The sequence below is a fragment of the Panicum hallii genome, chromosome 4 (assembly GCF_002211085.1).
Source record: "Panicum hallii strain FIL2 chromosome 4, PHallii_v3.1, whole genome shotgun sequence".
Taxonomy (NCBI): domain Eukaryota; kingdom Viridiplantae; phylum Streptophyta; class Magnoliopsida; order Poales; family Poaceae; genus Panicum; species Panicum hallii.
Window position 1 is genome coordinate 51,048,673 of NC_038045.1, and position 17,437 is coordinate 51,066,109.

The following is a 17,437-nucleotide window of genomic DNA, read 5'->3' on the forward strand; positions in this document are numbered from 1 at the left end:
TCCGCCGCCCTTCCTCCGCCCCTCCGCCGCCCCTTCCGCCGCCCCTCCCGCGCGCCGCCCCGCCGCCCCTTCCGCACGCCGCCCTCCGCTCCTCCGCCCGCCGCGCGCGCCCCTCCGCTCCTCCTCCGCCCCGCCGCTCCTCCGCCCCGCCCCGCCGCGCCCGCGCCCCTCCGCTCCTCCTCCGCCCCTGCTGCTCCTCCGCCCCGCGCTCCTGCTCCGCCCCGCCCCGCCGCGCCATCCGCCCCTGCTGCTCCTCCGCCCCGCCGCGCCCTCCGCCCCGCGCTCCTGCTCCGCCCCGCCCCGCCGCGCCCTCCGCCCCTGCTCCTCCTCCGCCCCGCCGCTCCTCCGCCCCGCCCCGCCCGCGCCCCTCCGCTCCTCCGCCCCGCCGCGCCCTCCGCTCCTCCGCCCCTCCGCCGCCCCTTCCTCCGCCCCTGCCGCGCCCCTCATCCGCCCCTCCGCCGCCCCTTCCTCCGCCCCTGCCGCCCCGCAGCGCCGGCCGCCCCTTCCTCCGTCCCTCCCGCCCCGCAGCGCCGGCCGCCCCGCCCCGATCCGCAGCGCCGCCGCCCCGCGCGCCGTCCCGCCGCCCCGCGCGCGGGAGCCGCCACGAGCGCCAACAGGGCGGGCAAAGCCGATGGAGGACGCCGCTCCTGCCTCCCTCTGTGCGGGACGCATACCGCTTCCTCCATTTTACCGGACGCTTTGGAGTACACCGATGGAGCGCTAGCGGGCTACAGTATCCTCCGCGCATACGGAACCGAACGGTTTACAGCGCGTCGCTGGAGATAGCCTCACTCTCAGCCTCTCCAGTGCTGTCCTCTAGAATGAACGCAATCATCATCGCTTGAAAGGTTTAGACACACCAACAGGTGGTTTCGGACTTTCAGTCAGGGGGATGGGAGCATGGGACATGTATGCTGCTAGGAATGCCGTGTTTCAACTGATGCAGGGATTTCCCTTTTTTTCTCAGGGATATTGGCATTGCCATATCAGTTTCCAGTACTAGGAGTACTGAATTGGGCCAAGTGCCTTTTTTTATTATTTCTGGAAGGAATTGAGGCCTGCTGTAATTCATTTTCTGAATCAGTTTAGTTGTATATTGCTCATCTCATCTGCGGTTGGTTGTTTCCATATACATGCTAAATGGAGACTAACTAAACTACGTATGCTAGAAGATGAGCCAACTAATTACTGTCAATCTGTCGTAAGTCATCTTTAATGAGTCGCATTTTTTCTTTTACAGGGTTCTAAGTTGCAACTTTTTTGCCATCTCAAAGTTGGCACGTACTCCAGCTTTACTTAGTTTTAAACTAACTTCCAATGTTGATTTGTCCAAAGTTGATGGAGCGGTTTAAACCACCAAAAATTTGAATCCACACTTGCATGATCACATTAGCTTTTCTCGTAAAACTAGCTTGCATTTCCTGCTAAAGACAGGGATTATTTAAAATTGTCTGATACACTTGCATTCAAATGATTCAGCAGCTAGAGTTTCAGAGAAGATATAGAAAGAATTCCGATGAAGACAGAAAAAAGGGGCGTTCCATCAGTATTAGATAATCAAAACTCTGGTACAGAGGGTTAGCTTCGTCTACTGTTATTGATTTCCACAGCTTTTCACATGGATTTACATCGATCCTCAGGGGAACTCAACAAACCGATCCTAACTTTGTTAAAAACTACATTTGCATTTCCCTCAAAAGATACAGAAAGATTCAAACTTTTTAGCTACAATTGCTTTGCAGTTGTAACTTCGCCATTTCCATGACTCGGACGACGGAGCTACTCTGAGAGTAGAGCAAATTTCAGATCAGCGGACGGCTATCTGGCCGCCTTGACAGCCTTTGCGAGCCCAGATGAAGTCCCGTACGCTGCCGCGCCGGCGTCTCTGAACCCGCAGAAGAACTGCCTGTGTCCGGGCAACGTCGCCGCCGCCGGAGACGCCATGCCGCCAGCATTGGCAGCGACGTGCGCGTGCGTGGCGGGAATTCTGGACGAAGCGTTAGAGGGGGACGATGACGCGACGCGCCTGCAGGAGAGGCACATTGTGAGCGTGGTCAGCGGGGGCGCCGGCGCCGGCGCGGCCGCCGCGGCGTTGAGCGCCCTGAGCTCGGCGACCTCCTTGCCGAGGCGGCGGTTCTCCTCGGCCAGCTGCTCGCACCAGCGCTTGAGGTACTCGCAGTCCACCTCCGTCTGCTTGAGCTTGGTCCGGGCGCGGCGGTTCTGGAACCACACCTCCACCTGCCGCGGCCGCAGGCCCAGGCTGCTCGCCAGCGCCACCTTCTGCTTCTGCACATACAAGAGAACGAGCAACCGATGGATCAGCCATGGCGTTCCGCAGCAGCATATATATATATACACCCATTGATTTCTTTCCGCGAACACGGATTATCGATCGAGGCGTACCGGAGTGAGGGTGTGGTGCGTCTTGAAGCACTCCTCGAGCACGGCGGCCTGGTCCTTGGACAGCCGCAGCTTCTTGCGCGCGGCCCCGTCGTCGTCCTCGTCGCCGCTGCCGCTGCCGGCGCCGGCCGACCTCTCCGCCGCGGCACGTTTTCCACCACTTCCGCTGCCGCTCGACACCGGGCTGCCGGCAGGCGAGCACCTCCTCTCCCTCTCCTCCGCCGCGGTTGGGCTTGCCTCCCGCTCGGCCGCGGCGGCGGCGGCATTGCCGGAGTAGCAGAAGCTGGGCTGCAGCGCCGCCAGGCCCAGGCCGAGACTCAGCCCAAGGTCCAAGCTCTGAGGCGCCATGTTCACCAAAGCTAAGCTACCTTGTATGCTTTGCGTTGCGTAAGCTACCTTGTATGCTTTGCGTTGCGTCCGAAGACGGCACTAGCTAGCGAGCTGGAGCCTGGAAGCAGATCGTAAGATACGTACGAGTAGGAGCGAGCACCGCTAGCTGCACGCCGGCCGCCGGAGTTGGTGAGGAAGGAATGTGCGGGAGGGCGGGGTATAAATAGAGGGGATCCGAGCGAGACCATCAGTTGGAGCGGAGGAGATGGCGCATGCAAGTGGTCGACAATGATGAGCTGGGCGCTCGTGGGGGTGGATCTCCTCCGGCCGCCATCTCCATGGTGGGGGGGATTCTTTGATTAGGGAGCTCGAGATGGCGCCCGGGGCTTTTTGACCCTTGAGGCCGCAGCGGGGGCGCGTTGCCGGAGCTAGTAATCAACCGGGGTTAGGTAATTTGGTGGTTAATCCAGGCCCCCAGGTGAGGAGAGATTACGCTGGATATACTCCATGTGGTGGATACATGGCGACCGAGGGGGAATATTTTTGTGCGGGGCGCGGTACGATTGCAGCCAGGTAAGATCATTCGACCTGCGTGAAAACAAGACCTTTCAAAAGTAGCTTCACATTAAACTGTGCTAAATGGGTATTTTTCTAGCAGTTTCATCCATGAAGCACCTGGTGAAGTTATTTTCGTATTACACTGGGGAGGAGAAGTCGGAAATCGTAGCTTCGCCCAACTTCTCATGCAGGCCCATATTTTGTCAAACGATTTTGAAAACAAATTCAGTTTCACCAGAGAAACTGCTCCTCCAGAAAAGCTGCTTCAGAAGCTGTTTTAGGAGAAATTGAAGCTATGCTATGCTAAATATGGATAATGATGCGGTTGCGTGATTGCACCGGTAGGACTGCCCGGCAGGTTGTGCAGGAGAAGCCAGCAGGACGAAGTACTGAAGTAGTAGTGGTTACAACATGCTCGTACACGCCTCTGTCCAAGAATACAGCGTGTGTTATATTTTTGTTTTTGCCGATGATGATCTTGATCAATGCCAGACTTCTATTGTTGCATTTTTCAGAAAGTATGTCGTTGTTTACAGCCACATAATCAGTATCGTGTGAGAAAATTTCAAGTACGAATCTAGTTATTTAGTATGGTTTTTATTTGGCTTTGGGGGTAAGAATCCAATGATGGATGTACACAGACGACGGTTTGCACCCACTTCCCAAGTTCTTTCCACTGGTGCATACTTAAAACAGGCAGCACAAATGCAGCCCTAATTATCACCCCGGCCACTGCGTTATGATAATAATTAAGTGGTCCATTATTAGCCACTAGTAGCTGTTTAATCAGCTCCAATAATCTTTCCTTTGGACGTGCACGAGCGAGATTCTACTCTTATTCTTCCGTTAGTCGTTAATTGCGCGTACACACACAGTTGTGCAGTACGTACTAATAGCATGAAAAAGAACCTGATGATCAGGCAGACAGAGAGCAGTGCTACGACCTCTCCCAAAACTAAAGCCAGCTTATTATCGGCACCATCATCATCGTCATCATCAGTTCATCAGTGTATCGTAAGCAACATAACGCTGAACTAATCATGCCCTAGATGCCGATTGCCAGTAGCCTAGTCATGCGCCTATAGCTAGCGGTAGCTAATGAGAGCCGCATAATTGCCCCGACAGCGCCGTGCTGTGGAGATGATGCTGCAGCGGGTAAAGGCGAGCAGCAGCGCTACACGCACCGGCCACCACGTACGTGCGTGTGGGCATGCAGGAAAGTTAATTAGAGGGTTATTAGCTTTTGCTGGTTAGTTGATTATTGATTAATCGAGGGGGTCGAGTGGGGGCCACGACGACGAACTGTCAGTCCCGCTCTCGGCCGAATCATTGCGCGAGGAGCAAGGGCAAGCTCACATCTCACATGCACGGTTCCGGGGCTGTCTGGCATGCAAGACTGGCCGGCGGCCACTGTGCTCTCAGCTACCGTACTTCATTATGCCAGTAATCAAACGCCTAAGGTTAGGTTAATCATGGAGTACTTTATACCACTAGGTGCACTTAGTTATAGGGAAAGAACTTGGTTGTGGTGTTGATAGTCGCTGCGAGCGTACGTGCAACTAATAACATAATGCAGTTAGAATTAGTACTGATTTTTTTTAAAAAAAATTGTTTCCAGCACAATTTGATAATTCAATTATTAGATACTATATGTGTTGAAGTATGCTACTTAGGGTGTGTTCGTTTCCCATTAGAGGGCTCTAAAAACTTTAGAGTGCTCGCTCCCTCTAAAGAATCGCGGTCTTATTAGAGGCCGGATTAGAGGACTGTTCGGTGCCGGGCCTCTAAAGTTTAGATGTTTCAGGCTTTAGAGGGTGAAACGAACCGACCCTTGGTGCAGCTGATGGAATTAGTACGTACCAAATGGTACCTTTCTAGGAATTTATACTAATTCAATTGTCTAGGAATCTCATGAGAAAATATATATATACTACTGCTTATTATTGGTGATGAATTATTTCGTCGTACCAAATGATTCCTTTCTGGGAATTTAATAATTTAATTATCTAGGAATCTCAGGAAAAAATACGCACCCCGATCCCTGAGAAGAATGTATCATTGGACTGGGCCTCCGATGGATCCATGCATTAATCCACGGTCCAGATCTGGAGAGGACAGCAGGGGTATTCAATCAATGGAAGGCGCGACAGCCAAGGACACGCTAGCTATTTCCCCCCTCCTCTTCTTCTAGCTCTAATCATTGCTCGTCGTCGTTCCTGCCTGCCTCCCTCCCTCCGCTAGTAGCTGCTGCTGATGAGCAATTATTGGCGGCGACGGAGCCGTGCCATGCCACTGCGCCAGTGAGCTAGGTGAGCGGCCAGCGGGTACCTGACGTGTCCGTACGTGCACGCCATGGCTGCGGCTACGAGCTCGATCATGGTACGTGGCTCCGGCGTGGCGCGCGCCGGGGAATCCCGGGGCACGCCAGCGCGGACGGGCGTACGGCCGCGTCGCGCGCACGTGCAGGCCCAACCCGGCTGGTCAGCGGGCCCCGCGCCTCGCGAGCCCGGTCGCCTGTCAACGTCGATCGCGCGGCCGCCGGCCCGGGAAGCCCCCGAATCTTGGCGCAGCAGAGGTCTGGAGCCCTCCTATTCCTACGTCTGGGTGAACGAATGGTTGGTTGGTCATAACCGTTAAATGCTGCTGAAAAAAAGCCATAGCAGTGCTCATGCTTTATTTCAAAAAAAATGCTGCTAAAAAGAAACCTGTAAAATGATTCTTCCAAAAAAAATACTGTTGAACGAGCGAGGTTAACTTTGCGTATCTGATGACCCGGAGCCATTTCGAGCTATCACGACCGTTGGATCAGATGACACTCGAGCTTGGTGCGATGATGAGAAGATGCTCTGAAACTATTAGCAGATCGATTTCCATCTGCCAAAAAAAAATGTGACGTTTCGGCCTGGATTTACTGTTTACGGCTGATTAATTAGATGCGTGTTCATCATCATCACTTGATCAATATCCTGATCCTCTGGTCCAGCTTGTAACTGCATGTACGTTATGGCTCTATCAGCTGATGATGAAGCGTCTGGAGAGAGCATCATACTAGCAGCCGCCGTTAAGATACCTGAAAGCAAGTAGGTTTTCAGTTGCAAGTTGCACGAACACACAGTTGATTAGTGGTAGGCCACTGCATTATAAATTATTAATTATCAGCTCCGATCCATCTGACGCGATATGCTAGTAATTTAGGTAGCAATCCTAGAAGCTTCATTCCCTGCCTACCTAACCTTGATGGCCGGTATCGATCTACTACTTGGTATTTACTAGTATGCCAAGTTATCATTTGGGCCGGCCGACAGGGGCATGTTATCCAAATCATGGCAACGGTGCGGGCAAATACAGTTTATTAATATATAATTTGCTTATCATCAGGCCAGCCCTGTAACTAACTAACAAACTAACTCATCCGATCAGCAGGGCGGCAGGGTCGGGTCTGGCAGCAGGCTTTACCAGCTGATCGATCGATCGATCGCTCGCAGCAGCTTCGCCTTCGCTAGCGCGAGAGCTAACTGCTGAATCATGCGCTGCGGCCGCACATGGCTTTCCGGTGGCTGCTCATGATTGTGCTGCTGCTGCGTACTTGCATGAACGACTCCCCAAAATGCCCACACAACCGTGTTGTTGCGAAATGGATCGGAGAGGAGGTCGTCTTGGCAACTTGATGCTTTTTTTCTTTCAGGAGTTCTCCCTCTATGGCTAAAGAAAAGGGATGATGCGGTGGACCTTGCATGGTACTTCTGTTTTGCCAATGGCAATTGGCATAGCATTTGGCATAACTTCGACAATCTTAAAAATCTGTCGATCCAGTCTTCCGGAGGTGTGTGCGTGCATGCATGCGATGTGAGTAGCCACGTATGTATAAAAGAATTCTTTTCTAAGGAGAAAGGATTTAATTTCATCCAAGATAAAACCACGCTGCATAATAATGTGGCCGAAATCCGAAAACATAGTATTATTGAAGTATGTGTCTAGCAGCTAAACTTGGAGGTCTGCGCACTTTGGAGCACGATGGATTCCGCATCTCAGATGGTGCTAGCTAGTAGGCAGTTAGTCCCAGCCAGCAAGAGTGCAAGACGATAAAAGGCGCGCGCGCGGACAGGGAGGCAGGGCGCCCACGGAGCACAGCGCGCGGTTCCCCCAATCAGCTCATGTGGGGCGCGCGCGCGCGGCCGATCTGATCTGTCTGCCCGCCGCGGTTCAGTGACACCGGAGGAGGCGGTGAAGGCGCAGCGGTGGCCGGCCGCCGGCCGCCTGCCGCACGGGGCAAGCCGTGACGGCGATCGACGGAGGGGCGGGCCTCCGTGATTGGCGCATGTGGGCGGGGGGCGGGATCGCCCGACATGCCAGGTGGGCGGTCGTACGACCACCATCTCGATCTCCCCGTGCGTGCGGTCAGACTCAGAGGCATCTCCGATCCGTCGATCTGTTTCTTTTTTCGCCGAGGATTTTGCTAGCTTTCTCTCTAGTCTCTACTGGCTGGCTGATGATCTCTCCCCGCGAAAAGGGGGGTTCGATACTCGTAATGTAAGCTTTCCGAAGATTTGGCGGGTGATCTCCGTATCACGGGAGATTAGAGTTGGTCAGTCACTCCCTCCCTCCATCTCTCCTACTGCTTCACCTAGTCATAGCTAGGCTTGTCACTTGTGTAGACAGCATCGCAAAACGAGAAAAGAAGAAGAAGAAGAATATTGTGTCGATCGCCGAGGACGACGGGACTCTGTCGATACTCCGCTCTACGGGGCCCGGCTTCCCAGTTCCGAGGCGAGGCCGGTTCTTCAGCGCGCCGGCCAGCCGGCGGCCATGGATGCGCGGCGGTCGCTCGACGTCGGCGGCTTTGAAATTTTCTGGCGTTGTTGGCAGGCTTTGCTTTGCTCCCCCACTGCGGTTTCCCACCGGCCTCACCCTTACGTGCTCGTGATCTGCGGCACCAGCACAGCAGTGTAATTCTTCACCGATTTTGGGTATGAAGAGAATTTCTCGCTTATTAGAAAAAGCAAAATTTCTTGCTTTTTTTCGTCCCCTGTAGTGTTGACACAACCAAACCTTCTTGTTTCGTCCCTGAGCGAGAGCTCACGAGTTTGGACATCCTGTCCATTCTGGTTCATTTCGCCCTTGTCCCCTGCACCGGGCCGCGGCTCAAGTCCTCCTCCGCATGTCCAAAGCACACACACAAACGGGCTTCCTTGTTAGCCGTGGAGTTTGGGCCTCCCGCACGAGCGCGTTCCGGCCCGACCGTTCCCACCGCTCGGGCGGCCATGGCCCATTATTTCCTCCCTCCTCGTCGGTCCCCTCGCGTCGCGCGTGCGAGGCGGCGAGGCCACCACCGGTTTCGTCGTCGGCTCGCACCGTGCCCCCGGCCAGCGAATGGCGGCGGCAGGAGGAGGACAGGAAGGTGCCGAGGTGGGGTGGGGCTGGAGGGGGAGCCGCCGCTCGGAGAAGCACGGACGCGGTGCGGCCGCGCAGACCATCAGTGACGCCGCGTCCAGTAAGCATGAAAAGTCTCCCCGTCTCGCCCGTCTCGTCCGTCGCCCCCATTCCGCCCCTTCCTTCACGGCATCCACCAGAGTTAGTTTGGCATTTATATCTGGAGGATTTTCGGCAATATGCTGCCAAATTTCCAACGATCAAATTCACTACAGTTTATGATGGTCCACTTTCACAGGTAGTTTAATTTCTGATGGTATTTTACTCTACCTCTTTAACAGTATTGATCTTTCAAGGAATCAACTTACTGGAAATATCCCCAAAGAAATAGGAGCTCTGTCTTCACTAAAAGCCTTGAACCTCTCAGGAAACCACATAGATGGGAGCATCCCTGAGGAAATTGGGAACCTAGGGTCTTTAGAGGACTTGATCTCTCATGGAACGCTTTGTCAGGTTCAATTCCTCTGAGTTTCGGAAACTTGAGTTATCTGTCGATCCTAAATTTGTCCTACGAACGGTCTGTCAGGTAGGATACCCACACAAGCACACAACTTTCAACTCTCGTGGAGGACTGTTATTTGGGTAATGCAGATCTTTGTGGGCCTCCACTACCTATAAAATGTTCTCAGCACAAGATCAGTCATCAACACAAGATTGACAGGGGGACATACTTATGTGCGATGCTAGGGCTTGCGTACGGACTATCCATTGTTTCCGTCATTCTCCTGTTCAGCACAAATTCAAGAAAGACACACTTTCAGTTCACAGACAGTAAATTGGATGAATTTCGAGCTGTAGTTCAGATTGAGCTCAATAGAGCCAAGGCAGGAAGAGACCAATCCGACGCAAGGCGTGTTTGCAACCAGAACTCAATCACTTGCTACGAGTTGGAATTTGGGTCCCCAGCTCCATGTCACTAAAAGTGCTCCATGGAGCCTTCAGATCCGAAGCCTGTGATGCCCTCTCTGTAACCAAGCCAGGCTAGCCGTCGTCTAAGTAAAAATGGTACCCGGGGATGGAGAAGGATGGGCCATGTATAACAAGATGTCTTCTTTCTTTGTAAACTCTAGTTTTCCTGTGCGAGTATCAATGTTCTACTCATTTTATGGCCTTACCAATGAAGATTGACATTTTGGAACAATTTTCTGTGTTGTGGGGAACAATTTTGGTATTTACCTACTGATATCTTAATCTTAATATTATTAAAGTTGGACATATGAAACTCAGGCGCATGAACTTTTCTCGAGGAGTACTCTAATCTACTCTCACAATATTACAATATTATAGATTTTACTTGTTTATCATGGTAGGGAAGAAGCAGGGGGTCATAGCTGTATTCTAGGTAACAGCATGGATGCCCACAACGTCACTCTTTTTTAGTAGGGGAAGTGGAAGCTTATTACATAATTTCAAAACAGCCTTTTTATTAAGATCAAAATACATAATTCAAACTATGAATCAAATGCTTCAAATACATCTGTTGGCGTAGCAAGACACAAAAACAGATGACCATAGAGTACAAGCACCTCAGTAAAAGGATGGTTGGTCATCTGTTGCACAAAACCCCGTGAATTCACAAAGAGCGCGGCCGTGCTGCTCTCTGAAGCATTAAAGTGCAAGCTTTTCAAAATGTGAAAAAAAGGAGATAAATAAAAGCCCATATCTTCAGCACACGAAATGGTTCTCGCTATTGTTTACTCGATTCAAATTAAACTCTAGTACTAGAAATCCTGGCGCCGCTTTTACCGCGCGCTTTTGTAGCATTGGCAAGTTTACTTTCTTAGAAAGTCATCTATTTTTTTCATGTGGTTTTGAGAAATTTGAACCTTTGAAGTTATAGAAAATGAAACCCAAACAAAGCATATCACATGATTTATACCAATTAGCAAAAAAAATGCACCAAAAAATTAAAGAGCAATTGGGATGACAAAAATTTGAATATTGCAGTTCACATGAACAATATCGATGACGAAATAAATAGATAGCAGATATACGTGCACACTGGAGTTTTATTACAATAGCAAAATTTGCTTTACGTAGTTAGGTGAAATCATATATCTCTAATTCTTATAGAAATCATAAGATATGTTTAATCTTCTATATTGGCATAAGGAAAGAAGCTATTTACAATTTGCCATTGGTTACAAGAAGAAAAAAATAACTGAGATCACCCGACGTTGAAAGGTAACCATAGAAAACAAATGAGTAATCCAGTTGTTCCACAATAATGAGAGTCGATATCGGATGGGTTCAAACAAAGCAACAAGTTTACACGATTTCCCGTAATATGAAAGCAGAATTTAGTTTCTAGCTCCTTACAAATCATGAGCTACTTGATTCTTTAAATCAATTTGAGAAAAGTAGAGTCAACTGGATGGAGCTACCTGCATTGTTTCTAGAGCAAAATACTCTTAACGTGTTCCTTCGGCACAACATATATGACCATAGGGTCATCACCACGTTCCCGTGACAAGATGGTAGTGACAACACGGAAAATTATGACAGTTCCAGCTATTGGGTCATTGGGCGACTGAAGTTGGGGCTCATCTCTGGGTTGGCATTCTGGCAAGCGCTGGTGCAGGCATAAGCACATACAATACAAGCAACCATCGTTTTTGGTTTAAAACAGTCGGAGCTCCATCTACTGCTGGTGCAGGCATAGGCACATACAATACAAGCAACCATCGTTTTTGGTTTAAAACATTCGGAGCTCCATCTACTGTAATTTGTTCTTGCTCTTTGGCCACTTGAGCTCCAACTTGTTCCATGTGAGTCTCTGTATCTGCATTTTCATCTCTAAACAAATCAAGAACCCGTGAAAATTCAATTAAACTAAAATTTCTCAGTTCTAACTTACCTCTAAATTCACAAATCGTAGTCAATCACCAAATTTCCGTGGTCTGGTAGGCCGTGGCTGTGACCCCATCGCACACTTATCTTCTCCTCGACTGTCGCTCGCCACATGTTGGATAGAGTAGCCAACGACGGATGGCCGTGAGGGGCAGAAGAGCGGGGCTTCGGCATCGGCCAAACAGCCGAGCGCATCATCGATGAGACGGCCTGCGGTCTCAATGCTGCCGGCGTCATGTTTGAGTGAGGCAGAGGCGGAGATGTCAGAATGGTGCACGGGGCTAGGAGGCGGGCGACTGGACGATGCCGCCACGAATGGACACATGGCGGCAACGGCGGAGGGCTCTTTGAGCAGCACGCTGTTGCGGCGGTCAGATGACATGGCCGATTCGATTCTAGCCGTGGATGGAGCACCAGCACCGGCAATTCCGAGCTCAATGGCGGCCGTGACCGTGGTGACTAGCGATGGCGTTGGTGCATGGGAGTACACGACGCGAATGGCAAAACGATCGGAAAATCGATGAGCTCAGCGAAGGGTCGCGAAACTCTGACACTCACTATGGACGGTTGAGATTCGCATTGCTCGAGATCTGATGGAGGAAATAGGTAGGCGACGTGGCCCAATGACAGTTCGATAATGTCACCAACTTTGTATCTTTTAAGATGTCTCTGTAACCAATAGTTCAATTAGAAAGACATTTGAAGCGTTGCTTTTAAGATGATCAGAGTGGTATCGATACTGCAAATATTTGATCAATCTAAGATCCAAAAAATATTTATATATCCGTTGGCGTTTGCGTAGCAAGACACAAAAATAGATGACCATAGAGTACAAGCACCTCAGTAAAGGATGGTTGGTCATCTGTTGCACAAAGCCCCGTGAATTCCCTAAGAGCACGGCCGTGCTCTCTGAAACATTAAAGTGCAAGCTTTTCAAAATGTGAAAAAAAGGAGATAAATAAAAGCCCATGTCTTCAGCTCACGAAATAGCTGTTGTGATTATTTACTCGATTCAAATTAAACTCTGTATCTCTAACTAATAGTTCAATCATAAACACATTTGAACCATTGGTTTTAAGATGAACAGAGTGGTATCGATACTGCAAATATTTGATCAATCTAAGGTCCAAAAAATTATTATAAAAAAAAGGTCCAAAAAATATTTAATGTTGAGTACATTTCGGATTAGCTCACTGTGAAGTGTGAAGCAACTTGCTGCCTGGAGTGGGTCGTTTAGCAGGCTCATCTTTTCGGCCCGCATTTCGCTCGGATCCTGGGCTGGGGTCATCTTTTCGGCCTGCATTTCGCTCGGTTCTTGGGCTGTACAGCCTTTGTCTGATCCATTAGGAGGAGGTTTGGGCTGTTGGGTTCGAGGCCCAACGGCCCGTTTCTGTTCGATGCGGCGGCACCGTGTCGTGCTCGGTGCTCTCGCGTCCAGGCCCCCGGGACCGGCTCTCCTGTCCCAGACACACCCCCATCACCTCGTGCCCGCCCCGTCCGTGCGTGCGGCCGCCGGCGCCCTGACCGATCGACCAGCGCCGTGCCCCGGCCGGATGGAGGAGGCGTCAGCAGCAGCAGGAGGAGGTGGGGGAGGCGCCGCCGCTGCACGGAGCAGCCCTGCCGCCGTGCAGGCCACCAACGACGACGCCGCGGCCAGCAAGCTGTGAGGCCCCCCTTTTCCTCCTCCCCGACACCCGCATCTCTCCCCCCTCTCCGCGAGGGCCGGTTTCCGTTGTGCGCTTGTTTCGTTTCGTTTTGTTTTCTCCGTTGCAACTGGCTGGTGCGTACAAGACGCGCGGCTGGTTAATTGTGCCGATTCGTGTGTTAAGTACTCATATGCTTCTTCTTCTTTTTCTGTTGTAATGAATCGAGGTGAAAACTAGAAAAGCACTAGGGCAGGGTTACTAAACACGTAGCACGATGCGCGGTTCTCTTCTTAAGAAGACGAAGTAGGCTTGCTTGTGAATCCAAATTTCGTATGAAGTTCTATGTCTCTTTGCTGCAATAGATCACACGGTGTCATAGAAACAATACAATTCTTTTCTCCTCAAGAAACGAATGTAAATGTAAGAAAGAGTTATGCCCGAATTATGGTTTTTTTTTTTGCCAACTGAACTATCTCGTGATGTGGCTGGTTGACTGCTTATAATAAGTTTCTGAGTGAATTTATGTTCTGCATAGTAGCTAGTGGATAGCGAGCTAAAACCAAAGCTTTAAGTACTTATGTGAGCTGGCTTTGGCCTTGATACTTGATATGCGAAGTGACTACAATGTAGACCATGAACACTTCAGCAGGCTAATTTGCGGCTGTAGCTGTTGCTATTTAGATAATGAGATGAAATCAATCTTAGAGAACCCTGCAAATCATCTGCAACCTATGCAGCAAAATGTGGGATATTTGGTTCTAAACTTAGATGCCATTCTAGTTGCAGATTTGGTATTTGCCAGCTACTAACAAGACATATTGATTTACTTTGCAGGTCTTGTGTTAACAAAGGATACATGAAGGATGATTACGTGCGCTTTTTTGTCAGGCGTGCAACAAGGAGGGCACCAATAATCAATCGTGGTAGGGACTGTCTCTGTGTATTTTCTTTAGTCTGGTGCTCCGAAATACCAAGTATCTGGGAAATCTGAACCTTTTCCTGTCCAAATTACTGCAAAGGGTACTATGCACGTTGGTCTGTTCTTAGGAAGCTTCTGCATCAGTTTCTTAATGCGGGGAAGAATAGTAATGAAGAGAAGCCAAAGCAAATATTGTCTTTTGGTGCAGGCTTTGATACGACATTCTTCCAGTTGCAAGTTAGTCTTTTAGTTACATTACTCTCTCAGATCATAAATTTTGATTGGTGATTGATTGATCACTTTTTCGTTCTTGTGTTGTATTTCTTTTTGTAGGATGAAGGGATTGCTCCACACCTTTACGTAGAGCTGGATTTCAAGGAGGTAATGGAATTTCTCATTTCTGAAATGTAATGCCTGTGTTGAGGTTCAGAATGCTAGTTATTTAGAATCTTCCCCACACGCATCTCTTGCCTTTGTGCACGCTAGTAATGTCTCTTAACTTTTAATGTTTGGCAGGTAACCAGCAAAAAAGCCGCCATCATTAATCACTACAGTGAAATGAAGGAAAAGTTAGGCTCAGAAGCTTCAATTTCGATCGGTAATTCTCTCACTTACTATATTTGTACCACCACATTTTACTTTTTGGGTCTGTTTGTAATGGAATTGATCTGTGTTTAAAGCAAAGAGGTGTTTACCGATTAGTAGTAATAATCAAGTCTTACATTCCTTACAGAAAGGTCAACTTTTTGTCATGTTTTCTATAGCTTCTTCTCATCATTCCTGTCGAAGCTCTTGGATCTGTTGTAATGGCCATTGGCTGACATGTTACATTGATTTGTTGCAAGTAAGGGTTCTTGGATAAGCATGCCATGTTGTCATAGTAGAAAAGTTTCCATTTCATTTGGATTAAGATGCAGCCGTTCCATCCTTTTTGGAAGAAAACTCTCTTTGGCTCTTCGCTAGAAGTTTAGAAGTTAAACTGAAGGGACAATGGGTTTTTCCAAATACCGGTTCAGACTTCAGCCAGAATTGCAACTTGAAGTGATGATTTCATGTTACAGAATTCAGCATCACCCCCCCCCCCCCCCAATCTGACTGTAGCCTGTGCAATAACTGATCCATCTGTTTCAGAAAAAGGTGAAGTGATAAGTACGCACTACAAGCTATTTCCTGCTGATATTCGTGACATACCAAAACTGGATTCAGTTATTCGCATGGCTGAAATGGATCCTAGGTGAGCTTCTTTTCTACACAATGTATATCTTTAACTCAACTCATCTGATATGAAAATATGTTGAACTAGAAATTATGCTGCATGATATAGGGGCACCATCAAGTAGGATACTGGCATTATGCATTTGTTTGTCTCTTATATAGTTTAATGTAAACCAAACTTTCAAATGTTTGATATAACTTTCTGTTGTCATCAGCTTGCCGACCTTTATAATTGCAGAGTGTGTACTTATTTACCTGGACCCAACTGCCACGGGTGCCATTGTTAGTTGGGCTTCTGAAAAGTTCTCCACTGCCGTCTTTTTCTTATATGAGCAGGTCAAATCATTCCATAGTGCTCTATTTTGCCTCCTATATGTAGCCTTTTGGAATTGCTGACTATGTTTTGATGCAGATTCATCCTGATGATGCATTTGGGGAGCAAATGATTAGAAATCTTGAGGTACCTGTTTAAATCTGTATTTCCACACATCATTTTGAACTTTATTTCGCAGTGGCACATGAACCATTTGGCTTGAGGTTCATTTGAAGCTTTGGGTTAAATTTGCATGATCCCTTCATGATATTTTACACAGTTGGTACTTGTATTTGATTAGCTTCTGTTCTTATCTGCACTGTTCAGTATAGCTACGGGGCTACCTTTTTATTCATAGCATTAGTATATCACCTGATGCCATCTTTTGTCCTTCTGACGCAGAGTAGAGGATGCCCCCTCCTCGGTATAAATGCTACACCGACCCTGAGTCGCAAAGAGAAACTTTTCCTTGACAATGGATGGCAGGTATTCCATTTGATCACTCATACTTATTCGAAAGCTGTTATTGTTCTTAGGATCCGGATCTGCTATTCATTCAATGGAACCTCTTGTTGAATATTCACCAGATAAACTCATAAAAATCAGAATATGATTATTATGGGTGGTTTAGGAAAATATATTACGATTACAATAACTACTTTTTTGTATCTATAACATGAATAAAATATTAACATGTCAAAACATTAGTTGCTGGGGTTCTTATGGTAATTTTTTCAGAGAGCCGTTGCATGGGATATGCTGAGAATCTATAATGACTTCATTGACAGCCAAGAAAGACGCAGGTAATATTTCTGGTAATATCTGAAAATGTACTGAGATACAAAAATAATGTTCCGAATTCTGAATCTAAAGTAGGATTAACGTTTTTTGTTTATTTAAAATATTTTGGTTGGGTGATCCCAACTGGTATGATTATGTGAACTGAAAAGCATGTTACCTATTTAATGAATTTTCACCTCCATTGAGCAATGTTCTAAGTGCTCTAGAGTTTTGAATTTTGAGCTTCCTGGATGAAGCAGTTTCCAGCTTGTGCTACGTTGCACCTTTCATTTATGTCACAACTCACAAGACTGCCTGCTCTGGATGCAGGATTGAACGATTAGAATTGTTTGATGAGTTTGAAGAGTGGCATATGATGCAGGTGAGAATTATTTCTGAAGGCGTGTTTGGTGGTTAAGGAATACCAGAAGTAGTTAAAGTAAATGATCTGTGCTCTAACTTGCAGGAACACTACTGTGTGGCTTATGGAATCAATGATTCTGAGGTAATTGCATTCTTATGGAATCAAATTGCATTTGAACAGTTCAACCCTTCTGTTTATAATTGTGTTTCAAGCTAAATTTACTCATTTTTAGGGCATATTTCACAATTTTGGGTTCGGCAAGGAATAATGTCTTTTATGCACCTTCTTTTGTTGGTAGCCGCGGCAGTTGTAAACTGATACGTTCTAAGCTAGACGTCGTTAGCGTACATCAGAGGAACTTTGCTGTGAATGAAGTGTGAATCATTCCAGAAAAATTAGGAACAGGGTACCTACAACTATTAATGTCGTGGCTTGCCTGATAGCTTCTCAACGTTGTGCTTATTTAGCCTTTTATGACACTTGGTATGGTGTTTGGTCTGAGGAACTCCATCTCAAGTTTGTGATGATGATGCCTGTAATATATACTATGCTGTGCACGTTTTATCAATTTTGTAATTTGCAAGTTTGTGTGATCCCATAGGCTTAATTTTTGATTTTTTTAATTTGTTCGG

General features: G+C 48.3%; 2 protein-coding genes and 1 long non-coding RNA gene across 4 annotated transcripts; 2 read left to right on the forward strand and 1 right to left on the reverse strand.

Moving 5' to 3' along the window:
* Nucleotides 1–1,531: 1,531 nt before the first annotated feature.
* On the reverse strand, nt 1,532–2,956 carry LOC112890074 (homeobox-leucine zipper protein HOX28-like). Its single transcript, XM_025956920.1, has 3 exons — nt 2,798–2,956; nt 2,404–2,766; nt 1,532–2,286 (listed from the first exon to the last, which is right to left on the reverse strand). Exons 2-3 carry the CDS (start codon nt 2,746–2,748, stop codon nt 1,819–1,821), a joined length of 813 nt encoding a protein of 270 aa, XP_025812705.1. The 5' UTR covers nt 2,749–2,766; nt 2,798–2,956; the 3' UTR covers nt 1,532–1,818.
* A 5,726-nt stretch (nt 2,957–8,682) lies between these two features.
* Nucleotides 8,683–9,859, forward strand: LOC112890900. The gene is made up of 2 exons (XR_003228355.1): nt 8,683–8,859; nt 9,000–9,859. It is a non-coding gene; the product is annotated as an uncharacterized LOC112890900 (long non-coding RNA).
* A 3,167-nt stretch (nt 9,860–13,026) lies between these two features.
* LOC112889440 (leucine carboxyl methyltransferase 1 homolog) lies at nt 13,027–17,401 on the forward strand. Of its 2 annotated transcripts, none has more exons than XM_025956079.1 (13): nt 13,027–13,231; nt 14,049–14,137; nt 14,234–14,370; nt 14,467–14,514; nt 14,650–14,731; nt 15,265–15,367; nt 15,564–15,684; nt 15,761–15,808; nt 16,064–16,147; nt 16,400–16,464; nt 16,772–16,823; nt 16,908–16,946; nt 17,038–17,401. In XM_025956079.1, exons 1-13 carry the CDS (start codon nt 13,122–13,124, stop codon nt 17,071–17,073), a joined length of 1,014 nt encoding a protein of 337 aa, XP_025811864.1. In that variant the 5' UTR covers nt 13,027–13,121; the 3' UTR covers nt 17,074–17,401. The 2 variants fall into 2 exon arrangements, with proteins under 2 accessions (XP_025811864.1, XP_025811865.1); XM_025956080.1 differs by having other exon boundaries at nt 13,106–13,236; nt 17,038–17,177.
* The last annotated feature ends 36 nt before the right edge of the window (nt 17,402–17,437 follow it).

What these genes read in the sequence shown, in the direction of transcription:
- LOC112889440 (XM_025956079.1), top strand. Translation starts at nt 13,122, where the DNA reads ATGGAGGAGGCGTCAGCAGCAGCAGGAGGAGGTGGGGGAGGCGCCGCC. An exon ending in TAGAGCTGGATTTCAAGGAG is followed by an intron (nt 14,515 to 14,649) that starts GTAATGGAATTT and finishes AATGTTTGGCAG; the next exon opens with GTAACCAGCAAAAAAGCCGC. An exon ending in TCTTTTTCTTATATGAGCAG is followed by an intron (nt 15,685 to 15,760) that starts GTCAAATCATTC and finishes GTTTTGATGCAG; the next exon opens with ATTCATCCTGATGATGCATT.
- LOC112890074 (XM_025956920.1), bottom strand. Translation starts at nt 2,748, where the DNA reads ATGGCGCCTCAGAGCTTGGACCTTGGGCTGAGTCTCGGCCTGGGCCTG. An exon ending in CGCACCACACCCTCACTCCG is followed by an intron (nt 2,287 to 2,403) that starts GTACGCCTCGAT and finishes TTGTATGTGCAG; the next exon opens with AAGCAGAAGGTGGCGCTGGC.